The following is an 11,607-nucleotide window of genomic DNA, read 5'->3' on the forward strand; positions in this document are numbered from 1 at the left end:
AACAGTATGGGATTTTGCAGCCAACACTGTGATCTTATTGCTTCTTACCTGCTCTTCTTACCTACCTGTAATCCTCCGGTCAGTGGATCTCAATCAGTCTCTGTCTGATGACCACAGGATTGTCCATAGTGTGGGTGCACCACAGAACTCTGCCCTATTGACAGATCACTTGTTACATTTAGGGTTCCTGCTGTATTGCTTCACTTAACTGTATTCAGCTCTGGATGGGTTCTGTGGATTCGTCCGCTTCCCTGCACCCATGCCTTATCTTCTGCCATCCTTTCTTCATTAAGTGACAACACTAGTGACAACATTAAGTGACAGAACTTTAGGATCCCACTTAACTGGTGCACACCCACATTCAGTTGATTGTCAAGTCCTGTGGCTGCAGATCCAGAACATACCATCTGTCACCTTTCTCACCATCCCTCCCACCAGCACCCTGGCTCCAGCCTTCAGTCACAGCTTACCTGAGCTGCTTCTAGAGGCCTCACTGGCTCCTTATCTCCAGCCTGTTTCATGGCCAGGCTGATCTTCAAGCCTTTCATGGATCTTTCATTTCTTCATTTGTATCTTTTCACACCATGAACAGCCTTCGGTGGGTCAGTCTCTACTCAGACCTCACCCTTGCTGGAGGATCTGTAGGTATATGACAGTGTCTCAGAGCAGGCTTGCATACAACCTTACCTGAGGCTGGAGGGCCCTGGCACACCTGGAAATATTGTGTTGGAAAGGACTTGGCACTTTTTGAGAGCTTTGCCTCTGCCGTGTGTGTGTGTGTGTGTGTGTGTGTGTCCGTGTGTCCGTGTGTCCGTGTGTCCGTGTGTCTGTCCATCCACCCCCATTAATCCTGGTTTCCATCTCTTTGTCCCCCACAGTGAGGGTTCCCTATTTCATTGACTTGAAAAAACCACAGGATCAAGGTTTGAATCACACCTGCAATTACTACCTCCAGCCAGAGGAAGATATAACCATTGGAGTCTGGTGAGTATTTGGCCAAGTGCCTCATAGCCAAGGTACCCACTTTGTGAACTCTCCAGGAAGCAGGAAGAGCCCTGTTTCACATGGCCAGTGTTGTCCTTGACAGCAGTCTCTGAAACTGTTCCCTGTCCATTTTTATCTTTATTCACTTTATTTCAAAAGCAAAGAGCTCCGCTAAATTCGATCCTAATGGAGCATGATGTGATGGCACCAAACAATTCTGAGGTTTTCAAATAGCCTTGTGAACTAGATTGCTTTTTGTACAAAGCCTTATTTCCAGGGAGAAAGAAAAAGCTAGGAAAAAAAAGAATATAAGCACAGAATTGTGAGCACAGGTTTGAAATATATCATTTCTTTCCAGAGAAAGGAATGTCTAAATGAAAACAGCTTGATTTCTTTTCACATACAGCATTTTTGGCATTTGATAATGGTGGTGTTTGCTATCTTCTTAGTATTTACTTTTCATAGCCTTAAATTTGAATTAAGCTCTGTGACTTCTTTGTCCCTAGAATATGTTTTAATGTTTCCCCCCACCCCCATGAACAAATGGATGTTTTTGAACAACTAAATCAAAATTGATCAACCTTTCTGTGATGTTTTCTTTTTTCTCTCAGAATCACTCTGAATCACTGCCTCTTAATCTAGCTTGGTTTCTTTTTCAGTAGCCATAAAGTCTCTCAAAACCACTGAGTATGTGAGAAGCTTCTAAATGAAATGCTATGAATAGCTTCCCAGTGTAGATTGCGAGGAAGTTTGGGCATTTCTAATAATGGTCCTGGGTAAAGAACATAAAATGAGAAGGAAGATTTTTATTCATAGGAGTTGATGCTTGGGACTCTAGAGTCTTTTGTCATTTTCAATTTGATTTAATTTAGTATTCGCTAACCACTGTGACATGCAGGACACCTTGCGTTTCCATCTTTAGTCAGAAGCTTGACATGTTTTGCTTAGGGCCATTTGGTGGGAATTGGTTGGCCCGCCTGGTACTTAATGAGGGTCTGTGTGCTTTGAAGACATGGGAGTTTAGTCAGTACTTCTTTCATAGCAGTTACCCAAGAAAGTTGTATTTAGTGACAATAATAGCGAGTCTCAAGATAGTGATAGCCATGCTTTGTGCTGGTAGGCATCTGCCCACGTCTGTGTCCTGTGCTGTTGTGAGGATGATGTGGGCCCTTGGGCAGTAGTAGGCTCTGTTCACCAGCTGCCTCCACCTGGCAGGTACCTCATCAGATCCGCCTAACAGCAAAGGCTTGGAGGAAAGCTGAGGGTTTGCTTGGCCATCAGCTTATTCTCAGCTGCTTGTGTGTGAGCATAGTTGTCCACCTGGCAGTAGAGAAGAGAGCCCCGGGATAGGTCCCTACCCCTCTATCTGGGAGCTTCCTGGGCCTTTGTCAAGTGCCCAAAGTTTGGGGTAGGCTGGCTACTGGAAGCACATCAGCCCCCAGTAACTTTAAAATATACCTTCAGTCCCATAGGTTTGTAATTGTAGGAGAGTAATATTTACAGGGATCAGAACCACCCAAAATGTGATCCTCTGGAACAGGTCAGAAAGATACATTAGAACTGAAGTGCCGAAAATTAAGAGCTAGAAAATAAGAAATTGGCCATTTATTGTAGTATTTTAAGGATTATTGCTAATTAATTTAAATAAATTTTACAGAACAACCTTATTAATTCAGAGCCTCGTCGTAGATTAACAGTATTTGGTGTGGCCTGAGTTAAGATTAATGGAGCATCTCTTTGAAGAAGGGTTTGGCAACGTAGACTGAGTCTTCAGCTGTGGAATATGCTGCATGAGCTCACCCACACAGTGGGACGGCCTGTGACACCTCCTCCTGCAGGCATGAGTGACTTACGAGCAGGCTCCAGGGTGACTTACAAGCAGGCTCTGGAATGTGCCCTATATTAGAAATGGTGTCAGGGTGGACAGGCTTCTAGTGCAGCTCACAAAGATCGCTGTTGCTAAATTAGCACATGTGACAGCATAATGCTGTCTTAGGTACGCTGTGGCTTAAATTGTGTGCTGCTTAAAAATATGGGTATGTATAAGAGGAAGTGCTGTTTGCTCAGCTAGTATTTATTAAATGCTCATTCTGTGCTAGTCCAGGTAAAGGCCTGGTGTCTGATCCCTCACAGAGCTTCCAGTTCCTACTGGAGAAATAGCCAGCTCCTACCCCTGGTAACTGCTACCAGTGTAAGCCTCTGTAGCCCAGGGAGGCCCATTTGCAAGGCTGGAAATCTACTTAAGTTGTCAGAGCCATTTCTACAGCTTAACATTCCGTAGTTATTTATTCTGGTAATAGGGATAGTTTGCCTTTCCAGCACACCTGTCCTCCTGCTCTCTGCTCAGTTGTGACTTCAGCTCCACATTTGTTTCTTGGACATCATCATGTGATTGTGCATTTCCTTCTGCTTCTGTTTTCAGGCACACTGTCCCCACTGTCTGGTGGAAGACTGCCCAAGGGAAGGACCAGATGTGGTACGAGGATGCCTTGGCTTCCAGTTACCCTATCATCCTGTACCTGCATGGGAATGCAGGTACCAGGTGAGGAACAAGAGCCCATGTATGGTCTCCCTGCACTGCTATCTCCTTTGTGGGTGGGAGTGACCTAGCCCAGTAGGGTTTACTGACCCTCTGCAATGAGGGAGTGGGCAGGAAGGGGAATAGAGGAAAAGACAAAGTTCCTATGGGGTTTATGGAAAGGAGTTTAAGTAAAACTTACATGAAGCAGTGTTCCCACAGGCTCAGAGCAAAGCCAGGACTGTGTGCAAAGTGGGCCCAGGCCCTGTTTTCTTGGGAACCACCATGTTAAGCAGATGTAGGAAGCTTTGCACAGAAACCCCTTATCTGAAGCTTGTGCTGGGGTAGAATGAAGGAGGCTGCATCTGTCATTGTGACCCAGATCCTTGCCTGAAGGGAGATGTGTCTTTCTTCCTGACTTATTTTAAAAAGCAAAGTGTCTGAGGTCCCATGATTTAGGAAACAGGTTTTCTCAGTGGGTAAGGAAATGGTGGTCCCTCAGAGGAGGGGTCATTGTGACCCTTCAGGGCCACAGCATGCCCCGAGGAAAGTTGTCTCTTGTTCAATAGCAGCATCTGTCAGTCCTGTCCGAGGATTACAAGCTTGTTGGCATGCACTTTCTGGCAGGCGTACCTTGCTGGAGGAGGAAGAGCAATTCCTGGAAAGGGCAGCAAGTGCCGAGAAAGGGCAGGGGTGACATTGAAAGAGGGATGGCTAAAAGCAGAGGGAGGCCAGCAAAGAGACCCCAGCTGAGTGTGCATAGACAGGCTTGTCCTCTGAGGTGGCCCCACCATATTGTCAGGTCAGGGTTATTTGGGTGAGTTCTCTGCTTCCACCTGTAAGCCAGCAGTGCCAGTGCATCTTGCTGGGCCAATGATGAAGCACAACTGTCTATAGCAGGTAAAAACCCTTTCCCGGGTTTATCCCAGGTTCTTTTCAGGAGCGGCTTTGATGGCATGTCCTTCAAACTAATTGAGATTGGAGCTACCATACTTGGTTTAAAGAAGGCTCCTTCCACTCATGTGGTCAGCCTTGCTCAGAAGAGTCTCTGTGAGATAGCCAGCAGAGGCAAAGGAGGAAGTGCATCTTTTGAAGAAAGCATTGCCTGAAATCCCTAGGAAGGTCACTATTGCTGCAGCTGCCATAGGTCATCTGAGAGAGAGTGTGCTAGCAAGGAGCTGGCAGGAGGCAAGGCCACCTCCTGGTACCTTGGCCATGGTGGTGGGCTGGTGGGGTGGTCATTTTATAGGCAGAACCAGCAAGGAGAAAAATGCATGGGCCTTTCTGGAGGGAAAAGCAGGCCACAGTGGATATCTGGGCAGAGGGGCTGCACAGAGGACATGTAGGAAGTTCAGGAAGTATGGCCCAAAAAGATGGTTTCTGAGCCAAGGGTGTAGAGTGCCTAGCTACTGAATCATGTGTGTATTTGGCTGCTTGCTTGCTTCTTTGGGACGTGTTACAGAGGGTTTCTCTTCTCTTTTCAAAGAGCAAGTGACTACAAACAGCTCTGTAGCATTTTTCTATAAATGAGAGGATTGTGTAGGTTACTGTGAATCAGGTTCAGTTAAGCAATGACAATCACATGGTAAAAAAGATAAAATCTGCCTATAACTGTAGGTTTAAAGGAATATTGTGACTTTGAAAGGTTTGCTGCTCCCTCCCACTGCCCCAGAGACTGTCTGTGTTGCAGATCTTGCCAGCCCCTGCTCTTTGTCAAGACTCATGAGGCAACCTGAGATCCAGACCCCTGGGTTACAGTCGCTCTTGTGTTATGCTCTAAATCCTTCTTTTTTCTCAGGGTAGAGAATTTGGAAAATTTAGATAAGACCACCATGAACTCTTTCAAAGATAATGGAAAACATTGTACAATATTTCCTTTTGTATTTCTTTTTATTTTTGTGTCTGCATTATATGGTTCCCTCCTTCATCTCATCCTTGTCTCTCCCAAGGACACTCCCTCCCTCTACCTTACCTCTCCCTACACACACCCGAAATGGCCAAAATGCTCATTATGAAAAAGGAAAACAGCTGAGAAGCCTGAAGAGGGTGATCCTGCCTGCTGACACACTTTCCTGTCCTGAGGTTGCCCTGTCCCTGCTTTGGTGTCTGTCCACAGCAATAGCTGACCAACTGGATAGACAGTGAAAAGGTCCTTGAACAAAGAAGTATGGACACGCGAATCAGTTCAGATATATGAAAGCCTGTTCAGCTTCATTAATAAAATACCCACCAAAACAATAGTCTGTTGGTGAAGGGCTGGGTGATGGCCATTCTCACATATTCTGGGTAAAAGGCGAGGGCCCTCAAGATTATAATTGCACACCTTCAACTAGCAGTTTCATGTATAGGAACATGTCCCACACATGTGGCGCATATATGTTAAAAGACATAACAGGCTGGCCACAGTAGCAAAACTTAAGTCAGCACCAGGTGGGAAAGAGCCAAATGTCCATGAGATGAGCAAAACGATCACTAGTATAAAGGGTGTACTGAGAGCGGGCTGTGATTTATTGAGTGAAAAGTGAGAGGCAGAAGAGGTGTGTGTCACAGGTCCCTTTAGGTGTGTGTCTGCAAATAGAGAAGTGCCTTTGCTTCTGTCTATAGGTGGTCCCTGGAAACTAGGAGACTGAGGGAGGGGTCTGGATGCTGGGGCAGGAATGGGCAGGGCTAGTGTGCTCTGTATCCTCTTGTGTCTTCTGGATTTTGTACTGTATGTATGCATCACATAGTCAAAAATAAAAGCAAAGTAGTAATTAACAAATACCCCTAAAGTGCTAAGAGTGTTCCTTGCTTGGCACAGCAATGCCAGAGGCAAGCTCTGAGCCACTTAGGGTATCCCAAGGAGGAGGTCACCTGTCTACCATCAACCTCCATGTGTGGATTGGGTACTGAGTCTCTAAGGGCCAAGATGCTCCAGTGTTGATCCTAGGCCTGCCTCTTTGAGAAGATGCACTAACACCCATTCTTGTTTCCTTCTCTCTGACAATCTAGAGGAGGTGACCACCGAGTGGAACTTTACAAGGTAGGTGAGGATGGCACACAGTGTATGACAGAGAAAGCAGTATCCACATGGTCTATGATGGGCCAAGCGGTGTCTACACTGTGTATGATGGAGGGAGCAGTGCCTGGGTGTTTCCTGTGTGTTCTTTCCAGGTAGCATGAACAGAAGGAGCCTTCTAATAATTTCGATCCTAAATCATCGTTTTTCTGACACTGTCTCTATGGATGACTCCACCATGGAGTGCTTCCTACAATGCTGCTTCCAGGGATAGTTTCCAAAAGCAGGATGAATGGACATTATGGATTTATGCCAGATATTAGCTGATTACATAAAAGGCATTTGAAATTGTTTGTAAACGTATTATTCATATATAAAAAGAATGGAAAGAACAGAAGGGTCAGGGAGCTAACAGTTTATTCCCAAGTTGCAGGCTCAGGAATTGGGTACCTGTCACATTTAAATCAGATTCCAGGCCCGATGAGTGGAAGCCCAGGAGGTGTCCCCAGAGAAAGGAGGCCGCAGGCAGGTGTGCAGACCTTCCCTTCTGCTTGGTCATCATTGAGTGTTTGTGGCTCAGAGCCTGAAGTGTGCAGTTGCTGCCAGTGTCCGGGACCACTATGCCTGTCTCCCTCTTCCTCCTCTCAAATGAGTATCTGCATTTGCTACAGTGCAGAAGAGGACTTAAGCAGATGTGTAGAAACATCTGTACCGTGAGAGCACTGCTCTGTCGTATACTGAGTGGGCTGTCGTATACTGAGTGGGCTGCTCTGGGCTGTGGAGCTGTTTTGTGTGCGGATTAGATCAAGTCAGGGAAGGGGATGCTCGGAAAACTGTAGGTCCCCTGTTGAGGTTTCTGTTCATGGAATGATTTACACTAGGAGCAGGTGTGGTTCTGGAGGGTGTAGGCTCTGAGAGAGACTAGGAGCTGAAAAGAAATGCAGCAGGCTGCACTTGGGCGGCAGAAGGAGAAAGGAGCACAGGCCAGGCAGTGACTTTGGGTGATGTGGTGATGCAGCTTCCACACATGGCTCTGGGCACACTCCAGCTGAAGAGGGAGACTGTAAGTAGAGATTTAATGAGAGAGATCACCTAGTCTAGAGGGATTTTTTTTTTAATAACACAAAATTAAAGGAAGCTTAAAATCTGAGATAGCTTGCCGTAAGTGTCCTCTGATGTGGGCTCTGCACCTAGAGTCCCTCCTCCTCAGCTGCTGAATGGTCTGCTCCAGATGGGGCCACTTGTGAGCCCCTGAATGCAAAGAGAGATCCCTAGTCTAGAGGGATTTTTTTTTTAATAACACAAAATTAAAGGAAGCTTAAAATCTGAGATAGCTTGCCGTAAGTGTCCTCTGATGTGGGCTCTGCACCTAGAGTCCCTCCTCCTCAGCTGCTGAATGGTCTGCTCCAGATGGGGCCACTTGTGAGCCCCTGAATGCAAAGGCACTCTTCTGAGGCTCTGAGCTGAAGGAGAGGCATCCTGCCCAGAGTGCTGAGACAGAGGACATTGGCTTTTATTAGATCCCATCAGGAATAGGGCAACATGATGACTAGTCTTTATTAAGTTCCCCCTGTGTGCAGGGCATAAAGGCAGAAATCAGGGTGGGTTTAGTAAGGGGCAAGGTGCCCTCTACCGAAAATGAATGGATTTGTTGCCCAGATGTTTATTTTTCACTTTACAGGTGCTGAGTTCCCTTGGTTACCACGTGGTCACTTTTGACTATAGAGGTGAGGGTTCTTTTGGTGCATCTCTGAGCCCTCCCACTCCCTCTAGTTAATGTGCAGTATGCAGGCATCACTCTGAGAAGCCCAGACATGGCTAGCAGGTGCCTGACCTGTGGCAACTGCAAGTGTGTTAAGGTCGTGGATGGGGGCAGAGTCTTTGATAAGTGTCCTGCATGCAGATGCTAGAGGTGTCCCTCTTGTAGGGAGGCACCGGAATCCAGCATGTGCCCTTCGTCAGCAGCATTTTAACTGTGGAAGATTCTGTCTTTTTTCTTTATTGGACTCAGACTTTCCCTGCAGCTAGACACCGGACACATTTGATCCTCAGGAGAGCTTGTCTTGTTGAAGTTATGAAAACAGGAAAAAGAACTGCTGAGAGAGAAGAAAGATTCTTGTTCTTGCCACCTCAGTATTTCTTCTTTCTTACATAAATCAGAGGGCTTCCCATTGAAGAGATAAAGAACCGCAGTTTGATGTAAGCTAAAACATTCTACCTCAGTGAGTCAGAAAAATACTGTGTATTAGCACTGTGCAGTTGTGTGAGAAGTGTGTGCCTCCACAGTCCTCAGTTGGAGAGAGCAAAGGCTGAAGGCCGCCTGGCTGGCTTACCTTGACCTTGGAGGGCAGTGGTATCCATATCCTCAGACTGGATATTGTGTTACTTTCCTCTTGTTGCTGTAACAAATTACCACAAATTTAATGTCTTGAAATAACACAAATTTATTATCTTGCAGTTTTAAAAGTCAGAAGTCCAAAATCTTGAGTCACTGGGCTAAAATCAAAATGTTAGCAGGGTTGATTCCTTCAGGAAGTTCCGTGGGATAAACTAGTTCCTTGCCTTTTCCAGCTTCTTGAGGCTGCCTTTACTCCTTGGCTCTTGGCCCCTTGCATCTGCTTCACTGACCTTGACTTTTGTCTTTCTCTCTCACCTATAAAGGCCCTTGTCTTTACTTTGGGCCCACACTGATAAGCCAGGATACTCTCCCATCTCAAGGTGAGCTCATTTGCAGCATCACTTCCTTCTGCAACCACTATTCACAGGTTCTAGGGATAAGGATAAGGACCTGGACCTCTTTGCTGGCCATTATTCTGCTTACTATAGGAATGATTCTTCCATGGAAGACTCTTCCATCAGGATGAAAGTTCTGGGTTGGGGAAAACTCTGAAATGAGGTTCTGGCAAGTAGTTTATCTATTCATGTATTTCTCCATGCTAAAAAGTTTTTCTGTTCCTACTGCACGCTAGAGCCCTCAGGATAATGAGAAGGGACAGCTTTCTTCCTTGTTCACCTCCCTGTGCTTCTACCAAGAAATGAAATCCAGTATAGCACTTCCTCTTTTCAGTTGTTATTGAGTCTCTGCATTTCTAAGCCCTGTAAGAGACAGAAGTTCTGCCTCTTCTGCCTCTGTGTGTGTGTGTGTCTGTCTGTCTGTCTCTCTGTCCCTCCATGTCTCTGTGTCCCTGCCTCCCACTCGTGCCCCGAGCCTCTCAGTCTGGCCTTGTCTCTTGCAGGACTCCTTTCCTAATCTGGGATGCTCAGGGGAGGTGGCTTATTGTGCCCACTAACTCTGAGTTTTTGCTTATGCAGCAGAACCTGCTCTTTTTCAGCCTGTGGTGCTTTCAGATCACTTGATGATGACTCACTGCTGAGCTGCTCAAAATGACTAGGGCACTTGACCTTTCCTGGAGACTGGGTGGAAGGGCCCTTGGAGAGGACACAGTGTGAGGGCAGTGATGTTTAGCTTTCTTCTGTTAGGCAAACAGGATGCTTAGAGCCCCTTCACTTTCTGGGTCAGAGTTCCCTGGCATCTGGAATTCTACCCACCCACTCTGTCACCCACCCTGTTTCCCAGAGCCTTGCTTCCTGACTCCCTGTGCCTTTCTGTAGCTAGGCCACAGCTGGAGTCTAGACTGGGCTCGGGGCCCTTCATCCTGGGCCAGCCACTAGCAAACCCCCAGTGTTGAGTAGGTTGATGTCCCAGCAACACTTCCCCCTTCTGCACTGCTGCTCATCTGGGGAGGTCCTGTGATGGCCTTTGTGTTTGGGGATTATAATTGGATGAGGAGGTAGAAGAAGCAGGAGCAGACTTGTTGGGACACCCTGTGCATGGAGCTGTGGATGGTGATGGTGGTGATTGCAGAGACTTGTATTGCTTCTGAGGGCCTGGGCCTATCTGTCGAAAAGGAGAGTAGGGGTGGGCCTCCCCCTCAAGAGGTTCCATGAACTGGGCTTGACTTCCTCCTCTTTTGCTTCCCTCCCTTAGGTTGGGGTGACTCAATAGGCACGCCATCAGAGCGGGGCATGACCTATGATGCACTCCATGTTTTTGACTGGATTAAAGCGAGAAGTGGAGACAACCCCGTGTATATTTGGGGCCACTCCCTAGGCACTGGGTAAGAGTTCCCAGCATGACTTGGCCTTTGGGGGAGTAGGTTTTCATGGGGCAACTTTCCATCCTGGGCTTTCTGAGGGTACCCTGATGGCCTCTGGATCCTGTGGCACTATTAATTCCAACAAGCCTTGTCTCCAGTCTCTACATAGGGGCAGGGGATGAAGTACCACTAGAGCCCAAAAAGGGTCTGAACTACTTTAACTCCTCAACTGAAGAAGTCACTTGAGACACACATAGGCAGCTGTGGAGATGACCTCCCCCTCTACAGGGAGGATGGGCAGACTCTCCTCAGCCCAAGATTGTACCCCTGGGGAGACATCTTCAAAGCATACCAGATGGGGTTCAAGTTCAAGATGTACCTGGGCTTACACATCCCTTGTTTTGGGGCTGCATGTGCTGTCCAGCAAGTCCCAGTGCCAGGGCTCTGATCACTGCAAACCAGGGACATTTGTAAAAACTAGGCCACATAAGCCTATACTTGGCTTACCAGAGAACTTGGGGAAGGCAGCAATGCCAAGACAGGAAGCACTTTAATGTTTCATTTGGGACCATCTGAATTGCTTCTGCTGATATGAGACCAGAGTATTTCTAAAAAGAACTGCTGATGTCAGTGCCTAGAGCCCCAAGACCCTCAGCTGCCTTGCCCTTTCCTGCTGCTCTTCCTTTAAGTATAGTGACTGTATCCCCTTTCTCCTGTTGCTGCTCAGCTTGCATCATATGCTACAGTTGGGCTGCGGACTGCAGACTAGGCATTGTCTGGGACAGGGACTCTTGGCCCACCCATGTGGAGAGAGTGAACCTTGTGCCCTTGGAGAGAGGTGCCTTGGATGAAGAGGAGTAGGCCATCCTGCCATGGCTGTCCACATAGGACCCCCAGTGTGGTCTTGAGACACTCCACCTATTCCCCTTGCCCGCCCCCCCCCACCCCACCCACACTGCACCCAGGCCTGACGGACCCCACATTCTACCTCCTCCCGGAATTGTGCAGAT

The 11,607-nt window shown here is 47.3% G+C and overlaps 1 protein-coding gene across 3 annotated transcripts in view; it reads left to right on the top strand.

Moving 5' to 3' along the window:
- Positions 1-11,607, top strand: part of ABHD12 (abhydrolase domain containing 12) — a 61,748-nt gene that overhangs the window by 42,569 nt on the left and 7,572 nt on the right. For 2 of the 3 annotated variants that reach the window (XM_015596819.2, XM_006921502.3), the window contains exons 3-7: positions 879-984; positions 3,407-3,526; positions 6,494-6,524; positions 8,182-8,227; positions 10,489-10,618. In XM_015596819.2, coding sequence (XP_015452305.1) covers positions 879-984; positions 3,407-3,526; positions 6,494-6,524; positions 8,182-8,227; positions 10,489-10,618 — 433 coding nt within the window. The remainder of the gene's footprint in view (positions 1-878; positions 985-3,406; positions 3,527-6,493; positions 6,525-8,181; positions 8,228-10,488; positions 10,619-11,607) is intronic. The other variant, XM_015596820.2, reaches the window with a different exon arrangement.

This window comes from Pteropus alecto, unplaced genomic scaffold (genome assembly GCF_000325575.1).
Source record: "Pteropus alecto unplaced genomic scaffold, ASM32557v1 scaffold199, whole genome shotgun sequence".
NCBI classification, from domain to species: Eukaryota; Metazoa; Chordata; class Mammalia; order Chiroptera; family Pteropodidae; genus Pteropus; species Pteropus alecto.